The sequence below is a fragment of the Mesoplodon bidens genome, assembly GCF_964165515.1.
Source record: "Mesoplodon bidens genome assembly, chromosome: 7".
Classification (NCBI taxonomy): domain Eukaryota; kingdom Metazoa; phylum Chordata; class Mammalia; order Artiodactyla; family Ziphiidae; genus Mesoplodon; species Mesoplodon bidens.
This window is the reverse complement of record NC_138164.1, coordinates 112074554-112101564: the sequence shown is the minus strand read 5'-3', so window position 1 is coordinate 112101564 and position 27011 is coordinate 112074554. Positions and strand designations below refer to the sequence as shown.

General features: G+C 54.9%; 1 protein-coding gene across 1 annotated transcript; it reads right to left on the bottom strand.

The window, feature by feature from the left end:
• Nucleotides 1–27008, bottom strand: IGHMBP2 (immunoglobulin mu DNA binding protein 2). Its single transcript, XM_081238816.1, has 16 exons — nt 26851–27008; nt 24976–25142; nt 21756–21939; nt 21449–21546; nt 19554–19717; nt 17860–18060; nt 15654–15801; nt 10264–10438; nt 7350–7532; nt 6970–7088; nt 6317–6411; nt 5217–5340; nt 3708–4538; nt 2002–2174; nt 845–1095; nt 1–271 (listed from the first exon to the last, which is right to left on the bottom strand). Exons 1-15 carry the CDS (start codon nt 26934–26936, stop codon nt 898–900), a joined length of 2946 nt encoding a protein of 981 aa, XP_081094942.1. The 5' UTR covers nt 26937–27008; the 3' UTR covers nt 1–271; nt 845–897.
• Between the last annotated feature and the right edge of the window lie 3 nt (nt 27009–27011).

The window sequence follows — 27011 nt, the reverse complement described above, 5'->3', positions numbered from 1 at the left end:
CCGCGTGCACATATTTTTATTTAGTTTTTAAATCACGTATAACCCTTTGAAACACAAAAAACTCTGAGGATAAAAGAATACATCCACCTGGGGTTCTCTTCAACGAGGGACCCGGGAGGACACCTCCGGGGGCTCTGGGTCCGCAGGGGTCACAGCAGCGCCGGCGCTCTGGGGCAGCGCCTTCCCAAGACCGTCACCGGGCACAGCGCCGAGGATGGGCAGGCGTCGGCCCGGGTGCCCTCGTGAGCCACGCCCGGGCCTGACCGAGGGCCTGCACAGAAGCAGAACGCCCGGAGCTGTCAGGTCAGGTTGGGGCCACCGCAGCCACGAGGGGACAGAGGGAAGACAGCCTCAGTGAAGTCACAGCCCCAACGAGGGGCAAGTCGTGCGCGGGGGCACACAGGACAAGTTCCAGCTCTGAGACGTCACCTGTGCGCCCTCTCTCACCTGACGGGCTGAAGGCTGGCCAGCCCTGGACGGCGGGGACATCACTTTTATGGAGTTTGAGGCCCAGGCAGGGGTCCGAGGGAACAGAACCCTCCCGATGCCGGAAGCAGCAGCCCGTGACTCCGAGGGTGGGATCTCGGGGAACGGCCTGGGCCAGGAGTGAGGAAAGGGACGCAGCACTCCAGGGCCTTCCCTACAACAGCCCTGAGGAGCGGCCACTGGCCCTAGCTGTGCCCCCGGCCTCTCCACCGCGACCCACCACGTGAGAGCAGCCCACCGCCCGGTGCTCCCACAGCCACCTCGCCCATCACCGGGGAGACGGCGTGGGTCTGCCTGTAGCACTGTCTCCAGGAGCTGCCGCCGGGGACAGAAAGATGCCAGGGGCAGCGACGCTCACCGGCAGCCACAGCTTCAGACACAGAGGCGGTGCAGGTGGTGGGGTTCCCGGCCTCACTTCCCCTTCTCCTTCCTCTTGCCCCTCCGCTGGCCGGTCAGCTGGTCCAGCTTCTTGTCCAGCCTCCTCTGCAGCTGGGCCCTCTTGGCAGGGTCCAGGGACCTGTCCTTGGTCCCACTGCCGGCATAGAGGACCCCTTCCCGGCTAATCCTCTGCCGCGCATGGGCGCGAGCCCTCTCCCCGCAGCCGTGGATCTGGGGACACAAGAGGCAGTGCTGTGCCGGGGGTGGGGGAAGAGGCCCCCAGTTCTGCCATCGCAGAGCCCGGGGTCAGGAAGCCCCAGCACCAACCTCGGAGGGGCTCCCTACCCTTCCCGCACGTGGACCCTCACCTACGGGCTCTGGGGGGTGGGGGGCGGACAGGGTCCACACCCTCGCAGGGCTGGCAGCTAGAGCCCAAACCCTTCCTGCAGCCCTGCCCAAACCCTCCTCCAAGCAGATGCCAGTGCAGGGGCGGCTCCCACACCTCCCTGGCACGGTGATGTCAATCTGCTTGGTGGTGACGCACGCAGAGGACCACAGTTTGTATGTGGGTGACACACCCACGTGCACATGTCCAAAGTTTATATGTGGGTGACACACACAGGCCCACAATTTGTATGTGGGTGACACACACACACACAGGCCCACAGTTTGTATGTGGGTGACACATACACACACAGGTCCAAAGTTTATATGTGGGTCACACACACACACAGAGGCCCACAATTTGTACGTGGGTGACACGCACATGCACACAGCCCCAGTTTGTATGTGAGTGACACACACACACACAGATCCAAAGTTTATATGTGGGTCACACACACACACAGGTCCACAATTTGTATGTGGGTGACACACACGCACAGGCCCACAGTTTGAATGTGGGTGACACACACACACGCACAGGCCCACAGTTTGAATGTGGGTGACACACACGCACGCAGAGGCCCACAGTCTGTATGTGGGTGACACACACACGCACAGGCCCACAGTCTGTATGTGGGTGACACACACACGCACAGGCCCATAGTCTGTATGGGGTGCACACACCCAGGACCTGAGTCCTGGAGACAAAGCCCCGCCGCCCTCCCCACTGCCCGAGCCCAAGGGCCCGCATACCTCGGGCAGGTGGTGGCTGAGGCAGTAACGGCGGCCGCAGTGCAGACAGAGCTGGCCCAGGGTGACGATGCTGGCTGTGCACTTGGCGAGGCTGCAAGTATTGTCAGCCTTGATGGCGGCCGAGACCAGGGCGTCAAAGTCCTCCCCGTCAGGCAGATCTACGGCCATGGGTCCTGAGGGGAGAAAGGCGTCACCCAAACAGGCAAGGAGAAAGAAGTCGGACCGGAACTCTCCCGCTGGGCCCACGTCTGCCTCATCGAGCAGCTGCGCCCGGCCTCCTGCTTTCGGGGCCACAGTGAGTGAGCGGATGCACCATCGAGCTGGGTCCCTCACTGAACCGACGACCAGTCACACCAGACAGCGAAGGCATGAGTTTCCAGAAAGGGCTGGCAGTGCAGGGAGCAGGCCTGCACAAAGTTCATCCTCTTACATCCAGAAAAGCATTTAAATATGAGACTGTTCCTTACCTCGTTAAGTATAAAAAAAACCCAAACTACCACGCCTCTAGGGTAATGGTCAGATGAACTCCTGCACACTCACCGGCCAGGGCTAACGAAACCTTAACATTCGTAACCAGGTGTGTGAAAATCTTTTAAAGTTGTAGGAAAACGCTCAATTATACGACAATTATAATATGGTCGTAATTCTGTAATTACACCATTATTCTGGCTGCTTGAAGAAGCGTTTCAAACCCCGAGCAGTGCCAGCACCCCTGAAATGGGGTGATGTCTCCCCAGGGCGCTCGGTCTTCAAGTGGCCATGCCCCACGCCCTCCTCTGGAAGGAAGGCCCGTTCCTCCGGTCATGCCTTCCTGCACCCGTCCTCCAGTTACATGTTCTCAGTGGGCTTTAAACAGGAGTGAAGCACCTCTTGCCCCCATCACAGTGTCAGCTCCCACAGGGCGGAGGTGGCGTCCGTCTTGCTCACTAGCGCAAAGCTTGGCACACACAGGTCGCTCACTAAACATCGTGGAGTGAGTTCAGATGGACCCTCAGATGCAGGGAGGCTGCCCTTGAAAGCTGAGAATTACACTCATGCAGCTTTGAAAGCTGAGAATTATGCTCATGCAGCTTTGAAAGCTGAGAATTACGCTCATGCAGCTTTGAAAGCTGAGAACTATGCTCGTGCAGCTTTGCGCACAGGCATCAAGCGATACGGGGAACGGGACCGCCTTCACGGTCTTGCCAAGAGGGAAGCGGCTGTAACAGAGCTCACCTAGGCATCTACAGAAAATCCAGACCCTGGACCTTCAATCTCAGTACGGGACGGGGGTGCAGAGCCAACAGGCCCCGGGCACCCCAGCAGAGGGCCAGCACAGCCCGGGATGCAACAGCGGAGTGCGCGGCCCTGCCTGGGACCCCGCGAGCCCGTGGAAGGGTGCTGCGGCTGCCCCTCCGTTCCCAGGGGCCCCAGGCCCACCCCGGCTGCTCCTCCAGGCCCTTCACCTGCAGTAGAAGCTCTGAGGGCTCCCTACCTGCCGGGCCCTAGGCGAGGCCCCGGGCACACAGAGGCCACTGTGACTAGCACGGCCCTCAGGGAACTCAGACCACACTGACTGAAACCGGGCACAAAATGCAGGATTAGCGCAGGGGCACCACCGGGAAGGGGTCCTGATTCTTTCGAGGGGGGCAGGTGGGTCTGCGGTGGGGCAAACTCCCCAGTAAAGGGGACACCACGCCTGTGTTTTCACGAGCCGACCAGCTTACCTTCTGCTTCTTTCTTCTTTTTCTTTTCTGGGAACTTCCGCGGCCCGGAGCCCATGGCCTGCTGCTCCTGCCGGCTCCCCGCCCTCTGCAGTCTGTCCAGGTGCAGCGCCTTCAGGTCCGGCTGGTCCCGGTGGCTCTGCTCCCTGATGGCGGGCTCTGTCTGCGCAGGGCTGGGGGGCTCTGGACACAGAGGGGCTTTGCTGCCAGGCCCCGACGGGGGTGCTGGAGCCGCAGGGGCCGGTGGGAGCCTCTTGCTCACGGTGATGAACCGTTGCTTCCCCTCCCCAGCACTTTCGTGCCTTAGCCCGTACTCCTCCGCGATCTGATGGACCCACATCCTGTCTTGCGAATCCAGGGAGGCAGGGAACTCTAGCTGTGTCTTCTCACTCGCCACGAACTCCGTTATCACGGCCCTGAATTGCTCTGCGCCGTCTCTGCTCCGGGCCCCCTCCCAGCCACCTCCGTGGAGGCTGGGCTGAGGCTGGGCCTCGGAGGACAAAGTCGCCGTGTCCGGCTTCTTCCGACCCAGCGCGGCCCCCGTGGGCTGCCTGCTCCCGGGAGCCCTCCTGGCCGTCACGGCAGAGCCGCGGGGCTTTATGCCGGCCTGGCCAGGGCCCTGGGCACCCTCACGGGAGTAGTTTTCAGGGACGATGTCGTCGAGATACTCAAAGGCTGTGCGCACTTCTCCGTGCTCTGTGAAGTAGTCCACCAGGGTCTTCAGGAAGGCATGGTTGTTGACGGTGCGGGAATCGCAGATGACAGCCACGTGCCGCCGGGCGCGGGTGACGGCCACATTGATGCGCCGGTTCTCGGCGAGGAAGCCAACCTCACCTGCACACGAACCGGGGGGGGGCGCAGGGAACAGAGACTAAGGGTTAGGAAGGCAGGCCTCCCCCATCAGCGACCATCCCCCGAGAAGGACCACGCGGCTCCGTCCACCCCCGCAGCCAGGGGCCCCGTCGCTCAGCACCCACCCCTCAGCCCCCAGCCGCCGTCTAGGACGGTCCCGCGGTCCCACCTGGGGCTTTGGCAGCTACCAGATTGCCGCTCATTCCCAAGTCGGTACAAAGTCATCTCCTTAAGCCCAGACCCAGGACACAGCCCAGGGCTGCAGCTGCGGCCGACACACGAGGGAAAGCGCCAGGGACATTCCAGTGTGTTCTTCCCCCGCCTCAGCTTATCCCCCCCTCTTATCTGCTGCCAACCTCGTACTGGAAACGACTCACAGAGCCCGTTAACTAACAACTGTTTCTGGGTACAATTTTCTTACCAGATGGAACATCCACACGCCCTGGCCGCAGAAGCCGTGCCCTGAGGCTAAACTGGCCTGGAGGCCAGGAGACAAGCTCTGGGCTCTTGGGACCCCCCTCTGCAGCAGCGTCCCGGCCTCCCCAGCCACCCCGCTCAGCTTGTGGGACCCTAGTTCCCCGACCAGGGATCGACCCTGGGCCCTGGGCAGTGAAAGCGCCGAGTCCTAACTGGACCACCGGGGAATTCCCAGCTCTGCACCTTTCCTGTTGGATCTGACAAAGGACAGGATCACAGCCTCCTTCTCTCGGCCCTGGAAGCCGTCGACAGACTTAATCTCGAGCTCCGGGTGCCCGTGCGTGAGGCTCTGTCTGAGCAGGTCCACCTGCAACACCAAGCGAGGCCACATATCACAGCCCAGGTCGGGGCGGCCTGGACACGCTGCCATTCAGCCCAGCGGAGGCCTGGCCCTGAAGAGCTGCCAGGCCCCAGGGAGGCCCCGCAGGAGCCTCGGGGAGAAGGCTTCCGAGAACCGCTCTTCCCGCGGGCGTGCACGCGACAGACAAGATAGCACACAAACGTGGCAGCTGTGACCCACACCCCAGTGCTGACACGTGTGTCACCATCTCGCTTGGCTCAGACATCCCCAAGTGTGATGCCTCCAAACCGAGACGGCAACTGATCAGCGGGCCTCAGAATGCTTTGAAGCAGGTGCGTCTTTCCTACCAAAGCAGGCAGGCTTTGCTTCACGAGCACAGAGGCACTGAGAGGGGAAATGGCGGAAAAGCCCACGAGAAGGCAGCAGACGTCTGCTGTGTCTGCTGGTCCCCACCCACCGCCTTCTCCAGGCGACAGCCGCGCCCCTGACCTTCCTCCAGGCAGCCAGCGGAGCCGCACCAGCCCCGTGGTGTCCCACGAGCCAGAAGGCCGACCCCGGGAGGGGCGAGGACCCCTCATCCCAGTGGCTCAGGGACGGGACAACCTGAGCCGGACCGATACGACTCAAAGCTGAGACTCCCGTGGGAAATGCCATAAAGAGACAGGCGGCGCCCCCGGGACCACCTTGGAAGGACGACGTCGGGCTGAGGCTGCCTGGCCCCTGAGGGCAGGCCTGAAAACGCAGCCAACACAGCAAACCAGGCGAGAGCTCAGGATGGGGCAGGGGATGGCATGGCAGGGGGGAAACACGGACAGGTGGATGGAGGCCGTTGCTGAGGTCATTTGAGCCCTGGATCCAGTCAGGATGTGGTCAGTTCCACCCTGGAGCCCTCGTCCCAAGAGCCCATAAATCGCCCTCTCCCTCCGGCCCCTCTGGGGCAGCGAGTCGCCCCAACACACACAGAGACAGCGGAGCCCCACACCTGCAGGTTGTACGGCGTGATGATGGCAATGTCGCCGGCCTGGACACCGGCATCCACCAGTGCCTGGACATGCAGACTGACGAGGCGCACTTCACCTGGAGGGAAATGGACAACTCTTCAGCACAAGGCGGGGCGCACCTTGGACACCTGTCACCGACGCCTGTTTTTTAAGCACTTTTCCGTCTGTGACGACAGGCTGCTCTCACACTGGGCCTGACTCCTGCGAGCCAACAACCTGGGGCAGAGGGGCCGCCAGGTCCGGCAAACAAAGCACAGGACCCACAGCTGACGGGAGTCTCCTCTTTTAGTGGAAGAACGGCCTTGCGTCCCATTGACTGGCAGCCCTGTGAGTTAGCCAGGGTCGCGTCCCAAGGCCAAGCCAGGCAGTGCCGGGCCACTCGGTTCTGAACAAGGACGCAGGACGCGGCCTGGGCCCACCCGCTCCCTTGACTCGGGGCCGCCCGCCCGTCGAGAACTCGACCTCCCAGGGCGTCTGGCTCAGGACCACCCCCCAAGGAGCGCCGTGCCCTCGCCTCCTCCCCTCCCTTCGCCCCGCTCCTCTCTGACGCGGGCAGCTGAGAGGGGCTTCTGTTTTTAGAGAGCAGCTCAGGGCCTTTTTAAACAAACAACAGGCCCTTTGCAGGCAGGCTCACCGGGGTTCCCTTTAGACTGCTCATCCTCGTCCTCCAGCTCAAACAGCCCGCAGCCGGCCGTGTCCAGCAGCAGCAGGGGGACGCCCGTCTCCTCCGTGGCAGCCACTCCCGGGAGATCCCTGCACACAGGCGAGAATGAACACACGAGGCCCTGGCGACAGAGCGGCGCTGGGGTCCCAGAAACAGAAGCGCCGCTGCCCCCCTCCCCTGACAGGACAGCGGACGGTGCAGAGGGCGAGGGACCTCAGACTGCAGGAGCCCGACCCAGCTCTCCAGGGCAAAATGCAGAAATCCAGTCTCAGAGGTGACTTTCACTCTCAGATCTTTATGGAACGTGATCCCGGTGACACAGGGGACGGGGGTGTAGCAGAGTCACTCACCGCAGGAGGTGCCCGGCCACAGAAGGGTGGGTCGTGAGCTGTCCATGGTACAGGGCCTCCGAGGCCCAGCACGCGATGGCCTGGTGCATGCGGTACTGCACGCTCAGCATCCGTACCGACCTGGCGCCATACCCTTCCGCCAGGCGCTCCATCAGGCTCAGCGACAGCCCCGCCAGGGCGGCCCTACCCCAAGGAGAGGACAAGGAAGGAGGGCCTGAGTCCTGAGTCCAGTCTAAACCAGGGGCCGGGGAGGAAAGTAGTCCTCAAACCTCAGCACGCAACCCACACCCCACTTCTGACCTAGAACTAAGGGTGCGGCCCCTCAGAGGTGCCCACATCCTAATCCTGGGAGCTGCAAGCATGTGACCTCAGTGACAAAGGGGACAAGCAGAGATGGGATGATCCCGGGTCATCCGGGAGGGCCCATGTCATCACAAGGGCCTCCTAAGAGGGAGGCAGAAGGGTCAGCCTCAGAGAAGGCGATGTGACAAGAGAGCCCTGAAGATGCTGCAGAGCCTGCTTTGAAGACGGAGGAGGGGTCCCAGGTAAGGAAGGCAGGTGGCTCCAGAAGCTGGGAGAGGCAAAGGCCCGGATTCTCCCCCCTGGAGCCTCCAGAAGGAACCAGCCCCACCCACACCTTGATCTCAAGCCACAGAGACTGATTTTGGACCTCCAGAACGGTAAGATAATAAACCTCTGTTGCTTGAGTTCGTGGTAATTTGTTACAGCAGCTAAAGGGAGCTAACACAGACAAGTTTTTAAAAATTCCAACACACTCCGGCCGTAAGGAGTCCACTACTTAGAACAGGAGCAGCTGACGGTTGCTGGGTGCTTCCCACGCACCAGGCACTGCTCTGGACACTTTACACCGATTAACTTGCCTCATCCTCACACAACCTGAGCCGGTTGCTGGTACGCTTCCCATGTTCCACACGAGGAGAGTGAGACCAGCCCGAGGCTGCCCAGCCAGTAAGCCGCAGAGCCAGGACCAAGCCAGGCCGCCGGGCTCCAGAGCCTCCTCTAACCACTGAAGGAAAGTGCCCAGTGTTACTCCAGGCATCCGTCCTCCTCCGTAACTGACCAGACCTCTGCAGTTAATGCTGTTTAATAAAGGTACCAACCAAAAGCAGCGCCAAGGACAGGAGGGGTGAGGTGACTACCAGCCCCAACCACAAACCCAGAAACACCCAGCACGACCCCACAGACAGATTTCCCCCAAAATCACCCTTTCTCCACAGACACCATAAGGTGCCCCCTCCCCGAGGGCACACCGTCCACCCAGAGACCCGCTTCCCAGGACCCCCCGGGCCTCCTCCGGAACCAGCCACTGAATCGACGCCCCCGAGGCCCCGCTTCTGGAGAGCGTCCGAGCCCATCCCCACGTGCACGCCCGCTCCCACCAGGACGATCTTCCAAACCACGTTCCCCCATCTCCCACTCGATTCACCCCACGCTCTGCGCCCTCACTCTGAAGCCCCCGGCCAGACGCCCCTTCCTGGGGGACCCTGACCTGCACACCCCTCAGCTCCGGGGTCGCCACTCCCCTCCTGCGAGCTCCACTGACGGCCTCCCTCACACGGACTGGAGGAGACCCTCGTCTCCAACAGCAGCAGCAGGGAGAGGTCTGCTCGTCTCCTGATCCCGCGGGGGCCTCAGCCTCTGGAAGCCGCCCCTGGACCCGGGCGTGGGAGCTGGCCCGGAAGAGACCAGTTTGCTCAGGGACGCCAAGTGCCAGGCCTTGTCCCCAGGCCTCACAGGCCTCACACTGCCGCTGGGAAGTAAACGATGGACTGACACACACCACCGTCAGGGGTGCTGAGTGCTGAGAAAGGCAGGCGAGCGAGCCGTCGACACGGATGACAGAGAAGTGAATGAAGGGCGGTCGGGACCTGACAACTGGGTAGGAGGGACGGAGGGGCCAGCGTGGCCGGAGCCCTGGCGGGGTCTGAGGCCCGGTGGCGGAAGCAGGCCGCACCCAGGAAGCAGTCACAACACCAGGGACTGACGGCTGCGTCTCTACAGCGGCAGGAGCACAGTCCCCTGAGCCACCCCTCCCCTGAGCCACCCCCTGTGTCCTCAGTGGAAGGACGTGCCTGCAGATGAGGGCCAATCAGCCAGAGTCAGTCACACAGCCACTGAGGGGACCAGCTCTCCCCCGGGACCGCCGCGCAAATGCGCACCTCCACCTGCCGCCCCGTTAGAGGACATCAACTCGACAGGCAGGGACTGAGCACGCGCCCAGTTCTGGGGCCACAAGGATGGACACCACTCGACCCCCGACCTCAGGGAGCACACGTCTGACCGAGCTGCCGTCTAAACAAGCAAGTACAGGAGCACACGGAGGACGGCAGCCCCGGCGGGATGAGAAACACCACTGTTCTCGGAGCTGCTGCCTGGGCGGCCTCACAGTGTGACCATCCTGCTCATGCCAGAGCTGTACGTCCAGAGAAGGACCCGAGCTCAGGACTCCCACTCCCGCTCTGCTTCGCCCGGGGCACCTTTTACAACCACCCCTGAGAGTGAAGCCCGGGAAAAGCCAGTGGCCTCGGCCCCAACCAGCTTATAAATGACAGGTCTGCTAATAGCCACTCTCTAGTGACCTGGGCTGGACGGCTGCCCCTCCCCCGCTGGCGTCCCCTCTTCTGGGATCTGTGAGTCATACATCTTGAGACCCTACTTCCTCTGTGCAGTGTAACTGAAACCGCGCCTCCGCTCAGGGGGACCCCAGGCTTTTCCCTCCGCCAAAGTGGGGGCTCAGATGCCCAGGGAGCCACCTGCCCACTGCACATCCTTAAGTCAGCACATCGACCAGGATTCCCAGCACCTCCAGGACCTCCGGGTGAGCCCGGGGCTTCAGGGCTGGGCTTTGAGGGATAGACAAAGGGGTGGCAGCTGAGGGGTGGAGGGGCCTTACTTGTGAGAGATGATGGTGGGGGGCAGCTGTTTGTGGTCTCCGGCCAGGATGCATTTCCTGGCCTTCAGCAGGGGGATCCAGCAGCTGGCCTCCAGGGCCTGGGCACACTCATCAATGACCACCATGTCGAAGTGGCCATCTGGCAGCAGCTTCAGGGGGCCGTCCGAAGACGCACCTGGTCAAATCAGAACCGTAAGCCTTTACAGGATGCACCGGCTGTGTCATCCTAGCTGCAGTTACCCCAAAAGAGTCACCAACAAGCCACTGTTTCATCATCTAGTCTTGTATTAAGGCTCATGTAATATGCTTGCACCTTGCAATAAAACCTGGGAAGAACGTTCCAGAGCTCACGGTTCCAGCCCACTCCACGTGTAAGTGTGAAGCAGTGCACCCCTGGCCATGGCCACTCCAACGTTTCATTCACCAAAATCAATCACCGCTTTGGGGCTGGGACCCCAAATCCTTGGAAGGCTGTCTTAATTCTAAATGTAATTTCTGTATCATTTTCTGACTTTAGAATTTAGTTAATTCTCTTCTTAGGTGTTCTCTTGAACACACAGAACAATGAACTGCCAGGCGTTCACCCAGGGAAAAACCCCTACGTACCAGCAACACAGACCCACCGCACCAGTGCCTCCTCCGTGGAATGCAGAGCCGTACAGTGGAACGAGGTCCAGCGTGGGCAAGAGCCGGGGCCCACGCCCACACTCACAAACAGCGGTGAGGCCCTGGGCACGCCACCCAACCCCAGCACCTCATCTACAAACATGGACAACACCTGCATCTCACAGACTGTTACACATACCACATACTAGTAGAGCACGGATGTGTCAAATAACACATATTGGTTATCCAAATACATATATAAAAATGTAGCACAGGGCTTCCCTGGTGGCGCAGTGGATGAGAGTCCGCCTGCCGATGCAGGGGACGCGGGTTCGTGCCCTGGTCTGGGAGGATCCCACATGCCGCGGAGCGGCTGGGCCCGTGAGCCTGCGCTTCCGGAGCCTGTGCTCCGCAACGGGAGAGGCCACTACAGTGAGAGGCCCGTGTACCGCAAAAAAAAAAAAAAAAAAGTAGCACACATATTAAATAATATATATCAAGTGCCTGCCACAAGATGATAGGCTTTAACAAACGCTACAAATGTGAGTTCTTGCCCTTTTCCCCTAGATTAATTACACTAAGATGTATATTATCCTATGATTAAGACTTACACCTTGATAAATTTCCTGAGCCTGACTTTTCAGAGACGGTTAAGGAGTCTGTCTGCAGAGAAGGCAGAATTTGGACAGGGCTTTGGATAGCTAAGAGCTGTGCCTGGATTATGGCTGTGCTTTCACGTTGCAAAGGGAAGCGCTTCTAGGAATCTCATTCCAGTTCCCCAGTCTAACCAGAAGGGACCTAAAAGGCACATGCTGACCTTGCACAGAGGGGCAGCTGTGATTTCCAGCGGGTACTGCATTCAAGTCAGTCAGAGAAGAATGTGAGCAGAATCGGCCGAATCTGAAAGTTCCCTCCACCACTAAAGCAACAGGAACACTGGCAAAAGTGTCAGAACTATTTCAGAACTCCAGAAATCAGTCAAAAACTTACAGCAATCCAGGAGTGTCTTCTCCGAAAACTGACTAACTCTGGGCAAGAAGAGCAGGCTCCATGGCATTCCTGTGCACAGGCACCGCTCCCAGCTCTGTGCTGGCCCTGAAACCAATGGCCTGCGGTCGCAGTGAAAAGCAGCAGCCTGGGCTTCCCTGGTAGTGCAGTGGTTGAGAATCTGCCTGCTAATGCAGGAGACACGGGTTCGAGCCCTGGTCTGGGAGGATCCCACATGCCGCAGAGCAACTAGGCCCGTGAGCCACAGCTACTGAGCCTGCGCGTCTGGAGCCTGTGCTCTGCAACAAGAGAGGCCGCGATAGTGAGAGGCCCGTGCACCGCGATGAAGAGTGGCCCCCGCTCGCCACAACTAGAGAAAACCCTTGTACAGAAACGAAGACCCAACACAGCAAAAATAACTTAATTAATTAATAAACTCCTACCCCCAACATCTTCCAAAAAAAGCAGCCTGCCCCACCGGGGACAGAACTCCTCCGAAGCCCCGCCCCCAGAGAACTGTCACTGTCGGACTTGCCACTGGTTCCCTGGAAGGTCCCACTCGCAAGACTGTCTTCATTTGACCTTACTTGGAGCTCGCCCTGTGCAAACAGCCCTTCCCCAGGGGGTGTCAGTGGGAAACAACCAGAGGCCACTGTCGCACACGAATGCTCTCGGAGGCCATGGACAGCAGCTGGCGTGAAGCAGGATGATCAGGAGCTCTGAAGGAAAACCTGGGGCGTAAGGCGTCCACGGGCTTTGAAAGCTCCGACACGTGGCCGAGAATCTAGAAGCCACACGCGTGTAAGGGCCGTGTGCACACTCGGGAAAGAGCAGAGGAGGCCCTACGCGTTCACTGCTGGCTCACCTTGGGGCTCTGCGCCCACAGGAGGTGAAGGTGAGGGACGTCTGAGAATGACGTCCCACCACATAGAGACGATAGATAAAGACAGAAATTATTACCAAAACAAAGAAGTCTGCAGTTGAAAAGTACAATAACTGTTATTGACTGGAAGGGCTGAACAGCGGATCTGAACAGACAGAAGAATCAGGAAACAGGCCAGCTGAACTATTCAGTCTGAGGAACAGAAAGAATAAAGAATGAGTTCCATGACCAGCACCCTGAAGACCATCAAGTACACCACCGTGTGCGTAATAGGAGCCCTAGAAGGAAAGGAGAGCAAGAAAGGGGCCAAAAGAATAATGGAGAAAATAACGGCTGAAAACTTCCCAAATCTGATGGAAAACAACGCACACGTCCAGGGGACTCAACAAATTCCACGTGGTTAACCCGAAGGGAGCAAACGGAGACTTTTATCACAGTCAAGCTGCCGAAAGACAAAGAAGGAACAGCAGGAGAGAAGCAACCTGTCACATACAAGGGATCCTCAGTAAGACTTAACTCTGCGTTCTCAGCAGAAACCACAGAGGCCGAGAGGCAGGGGGTGACACATTCAAACAACTAAAAGGAAAAGGCTGTCAACCAAGAACTCTACCTCTAAAAACAGAGTCACTCAAAAACAGAGGAGAGAAAAGATATTCCCAGGTAAAGAAAAGCTGAGACCTGCCCTTCAAGAAATACTAAAGGGAGTCCTTCAGGGTGACATGAAGAACCCTAGCCAGTAACTCAAATCCACACAAAGAAGCAAAGAGCACCAATAAAGGCAACTACATAGATAAGTACAAAAGACAGTATGAAAGTATTTTTGTAATTCTGTTTCTGTCCTATCTGATTTAAAAGGCAACTGGGTGAAACAATAATTACAAAGTCAATCAGAACCTGGACTCTGTTCCTTAGAGTAGCCCCCAGGAGAGGCTGTGTCAGACAGACCCTAAGGCAACCCCCTCCTGCACCCTGGCCTCCCGGTATTCACACTTCATGTAATACCCTCCCCTTAAGTGTGGGCCAGACCCGGGCCTTGCTTCTAGCCAAAGGAATATAGCAAAGGTGATGGGGTGTCACGTCACAGTAACGTTACAGAAGACTATAACCCATCTTGCTACAAGAATCTCTCACTTGCTGGCTTTTAAGAACCAAGTGGCCATATTAGAAAGGCTTAAAGCAGCTAAATGTGGTCTCCAGCTGAAGTGGCTATCTTTATACCAAAGTAGATTTCCAAAAAAAAACACACTAGGGGGGCTTCCCTGGTGGCGCAGTGGTTGAGAATCTGCCTGCCAATGCAGGGGACACGGGTTCGAGCCCTGGTCTGAGAGGATCCCACATGCCGCGGAGCAACTAGGCCCGTGAGCCACAACTACTGAGCCTGCGCGTCTGGAGCCTGTGCTCCACAACAAGAGAGGCCGCGATAGTGAGAGGCCCGCGCACCGCGATGAAGAGTGGGCCCCACTTGCCACAACTAGAGAAAGCCCTCGCACAGAAACGAAGACCCAACACAGCAAAAATAAATAAATAAATAAAATTTTTTTAAATCTTAAAAAAAAAAACATACTAGGGATAAAGGTCATTTCATAATGATATATTGGTTAATTAATAAAGAAAACATGACATTTACGCCCCAAGTAAAAGAGCTACAAAGGACACAGGGAAAACACTGACAGAACTCCAAGGAGAAATAAACGAATGTGTAGTTACAGATGATTTCAACACCCCTCGCTTGGTGACAGGACACATAGACAGAAAATCAGTAAGATACAGACTTGAACGACAGTCATCAACCATTATAAAACACTTCAACAAAACCAGACAGCCCATTCTTTTCCAGTGTAGGTGGAACATTCACAGAGACCGCATTCTGGACCATAAGATAAGTCTCAATGAAATGATCCAAGCCGTACATAGAATGTCCTCTATCCACATGGAATTAAATTAGAAATCAATGATAGGAAGCTATCTGGAAAACCTCCAAATATTTGGAAAGAAAATGACACACCTCTAAATCATCATGGGTCAAAAACAGAAATTAAAAGGGAAATGACAATATTTCACAATGAATGAAAATGAAAACAAAAGACATCTGAATTTATGGGATGCCGTGAAAAACATGGGGAAACATTTATAACACTAAATGCCTATAGTATAAAACACAACAGGTCTCAAATCAATACAAATCAATGATCTCCGCTTCCAGCTGAAGAAAACAGAAACTGAAGAGCAAACTAGACCCGAGTGAGCAGGAAGAGGGAAATAATAGGAACCAATGCCAAGATCAATGAAACAGGAAACAGAAAAATAACAGAGAAAACTGGTGACACCAAAAACCGGCACTTTGAGGTGATCAATAAATTAATAACCCTCCTGCCACCAGATCAGGGAAAAAAGAGAGGATACAAATTACCAACATCAGGAACAAAAGAGGTGACACTGTTACTGATGCTACAGACATTTTTTAAATGATAAGGGGTTGTTACGAACAACTTTATGCCTAGGAATTGAACACCTTAGATTAAATGGGCAAATTCCTTGAAAGACACAAGCTCACTCAAGAAGAGACACCCTGAATATCCTACATCCATTAAAGAAGTTGAATTTGCAGTTAAAAACCTCCCTACAGGGAGTTCCCTTCCCTGGCAGTTCAGTGGTTAGGACTCAGCACTTCCACTGCCATGGCCCGGGTTCAGTCCCTGGTTGGGGAACTAAAATCCCACCAGCATGCAGTGTGGCCAAAAGAAAAAGAAGAAACCTCCCTACAGAGAAAACTGCAGGCCCAGAAGGGCTGGAATTGGTGTGTTATACCCAACTTTAAAGACAATTCTACCAAACTCTTCCAGAAAACCAAAGAAGAGGGTACACTCCCAGCCCTCTTCGAGGCCCTCCACGGGGTGGAGGCCCGTCCCCTCACCTGTGTTTGTCGCGAGGACCACGTTGGCCGCCACCAGGCTCTCCAGCATGGCTGCTTCCTCCTTCTCCTTCAGTTCCTTCCTTAACAGCTTGATTTCATTTCGAAAATTTCTTTTCTCTCTTTTATCCTGGGTCTTTTTGCTTTTTGCCTGTAAAGAAAAGCAAAGAAGACATCATAATTCTGGCTCGACTTTGCACTTATTTTAGCTCCTTTTAATTCACAAAATGCTTTTATTTATCATCAATTGGTCCACTTCCGTAAGTTCCTTCAAAGGTGCTAAAAAGTCCAAAGTCCTTCTTGAAGGAGCAACAGATCCACACAGGTGACATCCTGACTGGCCTTAGAGCCAGTGTCACCTCCACAGGGAGAGGGAGGAAGGGAGAGTGTAGGTCCTCCAAGAACCATAAGCTCAGCTGAGCCCAGGGGTGGGAGCCCAGCCCTGCCCTGCACAGTCATCAGACATACTCCTGGGAAAGAAAAAGCACCTGCTCATGCCAGGATTTGGGTTTTAGTAGTTTATACAGAGAGAAGCTGAGTTTCTCTCACTATTCCACATTTGTCAAGAGAGTAAAATATTTTCTTCAGCCCTCAAAATGTCTACCTAGACCCTGACTTACTTCCATACGCAAAAGACACGTAACTCCTTCCTTATCTGTGATTTCTGCTTTGGAGAAGGGGTTTTAGCCGGAATGACAGGAGGGAGGTGTAACTTACAGAGAAGAAAACTCTGAAAACCATGGATTTTTTTTTTTCTTAATTTATTTTTGGCTGCATTGGGTCTTCGTTGCTGCACTCGGGCTTTCTCTAGGTGCGGCGAGAGGGGACTACTCTTTGTTGCAGTGTGCGGGCTTCTCATTGCAGTGGCTTCTCTCGTTGTGGAGCACGGGCTCTAGGTGTGCAGGCTTCAGCAGTTGTGGCACACGGGCTTCAAGAGTTGTGGCTCGCGGGCTCTAGAGAGCGGGCTCAGTAGCTGTGGCGCACGGGCTTAGTTGCTCCGCGGCATGTGGGGTCTTCCCGGACCAGGGCTCGAACCCGTGTCCCCCGCATTGGCAGGCGAATTCTTAACCACTGCGCCACCAGGGAGGTCCCAAAAAGCATGGATTTAAAAAGGAACAAGAAAATGAAATTGGGCTTCCCTGGTGGCGCAGTGGTTAAGAATCCGCCTGCCAATGCGGGGGACACGGGTTCGAGCCCTGGTCCGGGAAGACCCCACATGCCGCGGAGCAACTAAGCCCGTGCGCCACAGCTACTGAGCCCGCACTCTAGAGCCCGCGCACCACAACTACTGAGCCCATGAACCACAACTACTGAAGCCCGCACACCTAGAGCCCGTGCTCCGCAACAAGAGAAGCCACCGCTATGAGAAGCCCACGCACCGCAATGAAGAGCAGCCCTCACTCACCACAACTAGAGAAAGCCCACGCACAGCAACAAAAACCCAACGCAGCCAAAAATAAATAAATAAATAAAATAATTTATTAAAAAAGGAAAATGAAATCATCCACGTGTGACGGCACAAATCACATCACTGCAAATTCCTACAGCGCCTTTAACCTTGAGTAACATGCGTGTGTCCTGGTCTCCACCCCTGGGGTTCCCACTATTCCACAGGTCCGTGGGGAAGGCTGAGTCTCTGCACCAGCCCCGGACACGAGGAGAGAAATGTGAGGCAGTGAGATGGGCTGGCGGTGAGCAAATACAGGGCAGGACACGCAATTAAGGGAACTGGGGGCGGATGTGTAAACTAGAGAACCAAAGAGCTCGGAAGTTCTGAACTGCATGAGAAGACTTCATCTCAGATTGATCTATCACCTACCTAATTCTCTTTCACAAGGATTACACCACGTTTTATATTAATGGACTAGAAATTTAGGGAGGATGCATATTTTCTGAATTTTTATTTTCAGGCTGCTTTTTTTCTGCTGGTCGATATTATCCAACCAACATGCCAGACACAGGGAACCCTTAAGAGGAATATTTTCTGCAAGACAATTGCTCGCCTCTTCATGAAACTATCTTGAAGACAGGTGAGTCCCTGTTCAGTGCTGAGCACAGATCTCTACCAAAAGTGGGCAGTCCCAACGTTCGAGATAAGTACATGAATCAGCAAAGGCCAGAGAAAAGCAAGAGGATACAGTGCACTCCCGGCAAAGACTGCAGATCGTGAAACCACACGCAGAGCGGACACCGGCTGAGAGCTACTCACCAAGACCTGGTCGATGTCCTTCCTGATGTCAGCCACAATCTGGGTGCCGTGACCCCGCGCCAAGACCGCATCCAGGGAATGCTGCTGGACAGACTCCAGGAGCCGTGCGGGGTGCCCGAGGCGCAGGATCCTCTGCTTCCACTGGGCCAGCTGCTCGACCAGGTTGTCCACGGCGATGTTCGAGGGGGCGCAGCACAGAACCTGGGGAAGCACAGCGCAAACTCAGGCTTGGTAATTTCTTTTTTAACGAAATCACTTAAGTTTATATTAAGCAAATGCAAAGTCCGAAAGTTAAAGAGGGTGGGACGTGCGCAACCAGTAACGTACAGTGTAAACGTCCGGCTGTAAGGACGGATGCAGACAGTCTGCAGGACATGAGTTACTGGAAACCGACACAACATCTGGATACTAGACCTCGGGTCTTAAGAACCTGTTAGGCTCCAAAGGACCAGAAAGGATGCCCGGCAACTGGAAGGAAAGGCCTCAAAGTGCCCTGAGATAATCAGGGCTGGGACACCCGTCTCATCACCCATCAAGTCACTTTATCATCTGACAAAGCGGAATGAGGAAAAACCTTTTGGAACGGGCTCAATCTTGCTTCCAGAACTGCAGTCTGGCTCTTAGGAGGGGGTGGACCGGGAAGGGGAGGCGGAGAGGAGAGTCCCCACCCCATCCAGGTGGCCAAAGGCAGTTTGCACCAAAGCGTGAACACAGGTATCTCCTGTTTCACTGTTTCCTGAAACAGAGGCACCCAATTAAACCATCAAATCTGCTCCCTGCCAATAAGTCATCTTTCACCAGCTTTTCTTGGTAAACGTCTTGCCAAGACAGTCATTTGCAGGAGACCACTGGACATGGCCTTGTAACCAACATGGATCTCCCTGCAGGAGCAGGAGCTCTGGGAAGAGTGTCGCCCGAGTCTGAGTCCTGGCTCTGCCACCCACTGTGGAAGGACGGGGCCCGAGACCACAGAGTCCCCACGCCCGGGGCTTCTGTGAGGATTAAAGGGGCGAACTCTGGAAAGACTGAGAAACGTGCCTCGTTCATAAGAAGCACCCAGGAAATGTCAACCTACAAATGTGGACCATATTGCTCTAATTCTTATCCTTATCCAACGTTTACGACCCAGAAAGGTTTTCTAAAAAGCTTTCCATGTGCTCAGAATCCACGATGACTTGTGTTGATACAGATGAGGATGAAAGATCCTTTCTCAACCATTAAAAATCTAAGTGAACAATAATACACGGTATCACATTCCACATCTCGGAAACCGGTAACCTGCACTCTGCACAATTCACCAGACCACCTGATCAACCAAAACACTTCTGTCTCCAGCAACTGGCTGCAGGGTCTTCTCCTGAATGGCACAGACAGTCTCTGGTCACCTGCATGCCCGGCATGCCCAGCAGGGGCCTGAGCACAGAGCATGGGTGCTGAGCAGACGGCTCCTGGACTGTGGCCTGGTCGACAGTAACCCAGACCTCACCACCCCAGACCAACAGTCCCAAGCACGACCCCACACCCCAGGCGCTGTCAGAGACTGAAAAGGGCCCAGCCCAGTGCTCAGTCAGTAAACACTCAGGAACATTGCCAACCGAGTGCCCCAGAGCCCAGGCTAGGGCCCTGCTGGGCACCTGCAAGCACGGCAGACCGGAGTGAGGGGTGCCGGCGGGGACACGGTGCCCACTGCCCACCTTTGAGCCCTGTTTCACAGCTTGGAGAATGATTTCAACCACAGTGGTGGTCTTCCCGGTGCCAGGAGGCCCATGGATGATGGCGAGTTCCTTCTGGGACAGCGCGAACCAGACCGCTTCCTGCTGGGAGGCGTCCAGAGTGGTGTTGTAGAAAGTCAGGGGGGCTGCGGAACAAGCGACAGTGAGGACCCAGCTCCCCGTCACCCGGCGCTCCCCACCCCTGACCCCGCGTGTGCCGACAGAAATACGGGCTGTAACGGGGAGAAAGCCGGCCCTCCCCAGGGGTCAGCCAGTCAACGCAAAATCAACCTGCTTTGTTTTCCTGGACCAGGAATCTGCAGACTGTGGCCCGCAGGCCAAGCCCAGCCGGCCGCCTGCTCGGTGAGTCAGGTGTCCCAGGACACTGTCCCCAGCAGCTCGCCGCCGCACTGGCCGCACAGCCTACAATGTTTACCATCTGTCCCTTTATTGAAAAAGTCTGCCAACTCATGCTCCAGAATAACAGCTTCTTGTAAAGTAAATGTTTCTGGGAACAGATTCATTTCTACCATAGTGTCCCTTTTTAAGCGCCCATAAAACGATGAAAACAAACAACAAAAAAGAATTATGAGTAGATCCAGGACCATGTTTCTGTTCTGAATCTTCCATGGCCGATTCTATTGACCTGCTTCGTAAGCTCCGTGCTCTGAGAGCAGGTACCGCTGCATCCAGCCTCGCACCCGCAGCCTCCGCCCCGCGGTGCCCGCAGCAGAGACGAGCGCGCTGACCCCCACAGGCATAGGGTGCTGACCCGGAGGTAAGACGGAAACAGACTCGGAGAGGGCAACGGAGCATCAGACCCAGAGCTCCTGCGTGCTCCCTTCTCCCCTGGACGCTGGCTACAACCAGGGCACATCGTGTTCCTTGAAACACAGCAAATACAATGCTAGTTCCCTTCCCAGTTCATAGTAGCCTCTCGGTAAATAGTTGGCAGAAATAAAATCTTATTGAAATGGGAGTGCTTTTGGAATCTGAGAAGGTACAAAGCAGCCCTGAGCTAAGAGCCAACACACCGCCAGGGTATGAGCACCGGATTGACAGGAAAAGGGTGTGGAGTGGCCCTTGTGTGAGTATGACTGAAGCTATACTGTAAAAACTGGCCAAGTCCAACATCTACAGGGTAGTTCAGTGACGGGCAGCTGCTTGATGAGATGATAAACTCCTCTCAAGATGAGCTTCTCCAAGACACTGAAGGAGATGAGAAATTGCACAGACCACCGTGAGAACAGTCGGCGGGGGGGTGTACATGGACACATCGTGTGTCTGTATGTAAGTCAGACTGTTCTATGTGGAGGTGGAAAAACAACTAGGAGAATACACACACGTATCAGTGAGGCTCCCTCGAAGTGGCAGGCTTTCAAGTGATTTCTTTCCCTTGTTTATATGCTTTTTTACTTCCAAATGTTCTATGACTAATACACGGCACTCTTACAATTATAAATAAACTGTCTTCAACTTAAAGGATACTGAGAAAATAATCAAATGCACTTAGAACTGAGACTTTTCAAACTATAAAAAAATGCTATTGAGCATGAAGCATGATCAGTCATCCTATGTTCTCACAGGGCACTGGGCTAGAAGAAATACCCTCACATTTCAAAACAAAAATATTCAATATTTAGATACATTAGAAAGAACATCATAAAAAAAAATGGAATGAACTACTTCTTTGACACCGTGTACAGGAAAGAGACTTAGGTCGAGCAAGTCACACAAAGAAACTTATAAAAAGACACTAAGGTAGATTTCTTCACACTGTACATTCTCTAACTCTTGCTAAAACGGCCCAGGGTCTCACTGTTCGAGATCCTGTCCATGGTGATTTCAACCAGGAAAGGAAAACCACAAACTCTTACATATCTCACTGGCAGGGCTGGGGTCTGATCCGCCGAAGAGGACCTCTGTGAGTGAGCACGCGGGGCCAGAATGATACTTCTTTAGGGCAATCAGAGTTCTGCCAAAGGAGAAAATGAAAATTAGGAGCTTAGTGAAAACCAGCAATTAACCCAGCGCCCGAGGCTCCACGCAACGCTGCCGCCCGCCGTCTCCCATGAGGGGTACGCGACCGACCCCAGACTGGATGTGCCTGCCCTCTTCTGCCCAGCAGGAGGGAGGTGTGTTTAAGGAAAATGTCACATGTGACTTCCAGTCACATACACTTACTTTTTCAGTCGCTTATAAGTGATGTCGTTGGCAAGTTTTAACAGCCTGTAGGAATGCTCTCGGTCCAAACTCAACTGGAAATCATGCGACTCGTCAAAGGCCACGGTGACCAATTTCTGGGTGATCCGGGTCAGGATCCCAGTGGCCAGCTGACTGTCTTCCTCATACAGACCCACTATGTCACCTACAGAAGCAAAGACCAGTTACATAAATGCTGAACAAAGTTAAACGTGAATGACTTCATATAACAAATTCCAGCATGTTTCAAACATTGTATCTGCTACTTTCATTAGAAATGAAGTCAGTAAAAAAAATACTTTTACTAACATCATATGTGAAAATTTACTGGAGCTCAATGAACTGTTTAAAACAAACATGACGGTCAATAAAATATTTAAAGTCTTCCTCTGTGGCCGGCACTGTTCTGGGTGCTGGTCTATCTTAGGAATAAAACACGGTCCCTGAGCTCACATTAGGGAGGAGAGGAACAAATACGAAAACCTATCGGGGTCAGAGCCAAGGGCTTTAGTTAAAATGAAGTGCAGGGACCTACCTGGTGGCGCAGTGGTTAAGAATCCGCCTGCCAATGCAGGGGACACGGGTTCAAGCCCTGGTCCAGAAAGATGCCACATGCCGCGGAGCAACTAAGCCCGGGTGCCACAACTACTGAGCCTGTGCTCTAGAGCCCACGAGCCACAACTACTGAGCCTGCGTTCCACAACTACTGAAGCCCGCACGCCTAGAGCCCGTGCCCCACAAGAGAAGCCACCGCAACGAGAAGCCCGCGTACCGCAACGAAGAGTGGCTCCCACTCGCCGCAACTAGAGAAAGCCCATGCACAGCAACAAAGACCCAATGCAGCCAAAAACAAATAAAATAAATAAATGTATTAAAAAAGAAAAAAACGATGAAGTGCAGCAGAGGGTGGAGAGGGACGAGGGTGCCATTGCAGGATGTGTGGGAAGGGCCTCTCTGAGGGGTGACCCGTAAGCAGGGTGGGCCCTGGAAAGAGTGGGGGCCACGAGCTCACCTGGGGGAGAACATTCCAGGTGGAAAGGGAACACTGATGAAGGAGGGACAGGGTGGTTTGTTGCCCACTCAGCTGGGCCTCCCCACTCCTGCGACAGCTATTTGGTGATTCACCCATCACCAGGCGAGTCTGAGAGGCTACCCTTGATGCTGGGACGGAGCACACAACCCACACCCGAGCCAATCAGGGCTTCATGTGCCCCCTGGCCAGTGACTGGCTCGGGGATGGACAAGGGACCAAATCAGAGCCCCTGAAATGTGGTGAGACTTCTGGGTGGACAGCTGGAAGGATGCCCTCACCCTTCCCAGCTGGACCAGAAATGGGAGAGGACGTGAGGGCTGGAGCTGGTACCACTTGGCACCTGAGAAGGAAGTCAACCCAGGAGAGAATGGAGCCGAGACACGGAGTGGAACTAAGCCCAGGTGACCTCCTCTGAGCCGTGCAGCCACCTTCCAGGTATCACAACCCATGCGTCCCCCTCCTGTTCCAGCCCATCTGGCTCGGGGTTTCTGTCACTTGAACACAGACAGTTCTGACCAAACAAGAATCCACGCTGAGATGCAGCCAGGGCCACCCACATACTCACACCCCATTTATTCCGAGTCAGAGTACGTGCCACACGTCAACCAAGCATGAGGCGTATTCTTAGTCGTAGCTGTTTTCCTTCTAGGCAATGAGTTTCATCTGCACCTTGAATTGTTTCTGTCTCCCGCCCCAACTGTTAAAGACAAAGAGCAGGGGGCAGCAGTGCCCCTGGGCCCAAGGTCTGGTTCTGCGCACGGGGACCTCCGTGAGGCCGAGTGCAGGGGACCCCGTCCCGACTGTGACTTCCCCACCGGCCGCCCTGAGTAGGGCCCCACGTTGCAGAATTCACACCTCTCAGCTACAGAGCCTTAAAACTGCTCTTCAGGAGACGAAAAACTAACAACCCCACGTACGTTTGATCCGGAGCCGAAGCAACACATCAGATTTTCAGCTCCATACTTTTTCACATAAACAGCTGACTTCCTGTTTATCAGCTATTCATCAACCTCTCAGGTCAGTCACTCCACAACACTTACTAACTGAACACATAGTATTCCTTTGGTTTTCAGAGTTTACAAACGCCCTGCATGTACATTCAGTCCCACCCACTCATCCTGATGGTGAGGCCGAAAGCTCAACTATAATCCCCTTGGTTCTGTTCCTCAGAGGACACGTGACTGACTCTCGGCCACTTAACAGTAAAGTATAAGATCTGACTCCAAACCAGCAGCTTCCCCTCCTCCTATCTGTCTCCAAACCCAGCCCGTATTCCAACAACTGTGGGGCAAGAGTCTAGAAAATCGAAATATGAAACCAACAAACTCTGTCACCACCAAAACAAGGCAGAGAGACTTTTCTAGTGGAAGTGCAGTGCTCGGCAGTGTTGCTCTCTCCCAGTTTCCGGGTCTGATCAAAAACAAGCGTCCCAGGGATTTCCCTGGCGGTCCAGTGGTTAGGACTCCGCGCTTCCACTGCAGGGGGCACAGGTTTGATCCCTGGTCAGGGAACTAAGATCCCACATGCCGTGCGGCGTGGCCCAAGGAAAAAATAAAAATAAAAACTTAATAAAACAAGCATCCCAGGTGTGAGCTTAAGAAGCTTCTTCTAACTGCCTCTCCTTTCCAGCAGAGCCGCCACAAGTTTAGCCAAAGTATCCTTGGCACAAGCAAGGTCTGGGAATACACAACTACACACGTTGAACCAACTGGACCAGGGCTATTCAAGAGATATGTGAGAGTCATGTGTAATTTTACATTTTCTAGTAGCCATATTAAAAAATCAAAAGAAACAGGTAAATTTAATCATGTTTTACTTAACCCAATATATGAAAAATATTATCATTTCAAGACATAATCAGTATTCAAAGAAATTACTCCTGATATTCTAAATTTTTTGTACTAAATCTTCAAAATCTCATGTGTATTTTACACAAGCAGCAATCACTAGCCATATTTCGATTGTTCAATAACCCCACGTGGCTGGTGGCTGCCAGTCTGGACAGTGCTGATCTAAATTACCAAAAAGCCTCGTAACTGCTGAATTTCTAAGTGAGAGTTTTCCATTACAATGCTTTATTCCCCAACTGGTCGTGTGTGACCTGGTCTTTACAACCTACATCTGAAGACAGCAATACTCAACGTCCACCTATGTCAAAAATGCACAGACCGGAAATAAAGCTGTGACTGGGAAGCACTGCAGACATGCATCTCCTGGGCTCAAAGGTGACCAGCAACCGTCCGTACAGCCCGGTCCGCTGGCTGGATAACTGCAGCTTCAGCAAGCAGACGCCTCGGCTCTGGAGTTCTTTCAGAGAGACATTTTCCTGCCAGGACCTGGGAGACACCCAATGCTGAGACTTCAGTATTTGTATTTTACCAGTTTTTACTTCCAACCGTGCAGGAAGAACAGATGGAGATCTCTGCACAGGCACTAAGGGTGAACCAGGGAAACTCCAAACCTGCCCCCCCTATAGCCCCAGCACGGTCTGTGCCCCCCTCCCAGTTTCCTAAGACAGAGCCTTCGCTCATCTTCACCTTCTGTCCTGGGTCCTATGTGTCACTGAGTCCCACCAGGCCCCTCCCATTTGTACCCAGAACCCACCCCTGCCTCATCCTCACCGCCCCAGCTTTGGTTCAAGCCCACATCACTGGCCGTCTCTGGACTAAACTGAGCTTCCTAACTTCCTTATCTCTGGGTTCTCCCCAGCCAATACCAGCAGCAACATCCAAGAGATCCCCCTAAGATGCAAATCTATTCACCTCCCTGACCTGCTTAACTGCGCCGAGGCCCATCCTCTGCACAAGAATATAATACAATCTTCTCCACAAGGCCCTTCCCAATCGGGCCCCCGCCTATCTTCCCATGGGTGCTTACTCTGTGCTTACTCTGAACCGTGCTGAGCACTTGACTTAAGAGATCATTGTGTTCCCACCTCACTGGTTTGCTGTGAGAATGATCTCATTTTACAGATGAGGTAACTAAGACTGCAAAGTCACCCAGCCATAAAACATGGAGCTGGGATCCCACTGACGTCGACGGGACTGCAAACGCTCTTAACCATCACGATCGAAAACCTCTAAAACAAACCCTCTCCGCTTGGGTAGCACAACGGTTGAGGGCAAACTCTGGGATCAGCCTGCCTGAACTCAAATCCTGGCTCGACCTGTGTTACCTGGGGCGCGTGACTTAACCTGTGTCTCAGCCTCCTTAGACATAAAACGAGAATGACAGTAACCAACTTCGCAGAGTTGACGTGAGGTTTAAAGGGACTGATGTATGTGGGGTGCTTTTACAGCCCTCAGCGTCATCCCTCAAAGTTTCAGCCCTATGGAAACAAGCCTGGCTTTCTCAGGGCTACACCCTCGCCTGCAGGGATGCCCTTCTTCCCCACATCTCTTCCAGGAATATCCTCCCCCGCATCCACCTGAACCCCTATTTTTCTGCAAGCTGTGCTCAGGCACCACCTCCTCCACGAAGCCAGCCTCAACCTAAGGCTCCCCAGGGTCAGCTGTTCACCCTCTTGCTCCCACAGCACTTTGCCTGCACACACGGGGCAGCATCTATCACGCTGGAAGGGAACTGTTTCCGCTCCCACCTGCCCCTTCCGCTCAAACCCAGCCGCCAGGGGACCATCAGTGACTCTATCTCACTCGGGGCCTGGCACGGAACAGGCGCAAATACTGACAGAGGGGACGATGACGGAAGAGGGCTGAGAACACTCTGGGGATGGAGCTGGGGAGAGAGGCAGGACCTACGAGGCAAAGTTCAGAGGGGGACTTCAGGGGGAGAACAGACCCTTCCTAAGGGTCCCCCAAACGGAACGGGCTGTTCCGGGAGGTGAAGAGGCTTCCATCTCTGCGAGAGGCCGAGCCCCTTCACAGCGGCGGTCCGGACTCGAGGAGTCAGGAGGACAAATCCCGACCCCCAGGCTGGTCAGGCCGGGCCCCCAGGAGGGAGGTCCGCCCGACGTCTGAGCTGGGAGAGTAGGGGGGCCTGGGGGAACCGCCGGACCGACCCCGAGGCCCAGGCCGGCGGCCGTACCTGCGCTCCTCGACCTCCGCGTCCCTCTCGAGCTCCAGCAGGTCCAACTGCTTGGTCACGAAGCTCTCCACAGCCGCCGACGCCATGGCCGCAGTCGGGCCTGGGCCCGGAGCAGCCAAGGTCCCGAGCCGCCGAGTTCCGGCTGCCGCGAGGGGCGGTGC

Excerpts from the sequence above, each read along its gene's own strand:
- IGHMBP2 (XM_081238816.1), bottom strand. The coding sequence starts at position 26,936 with ATGGCGTCGGCGGCTGTGGAGAGCTTCGTGACCAAGCAGTTGGACCTG. Across the intron at positions 7,533-10,263 it reads CCCACCATCATCTCTCACAA|GGCCGCCCTGGCGGGGCTGT; the intron begins GTAAGGCCCCTC and ends TCCTTGGGGTAG. Across the intron at positions 6,412-6,969 it reads GCAGTCTAAAGGGAACCCCG|GTGAAGTGCGCCTCGTCAGT; the intron begins GTGAGCCTGCCT and ends ATTTCCCTCCAG.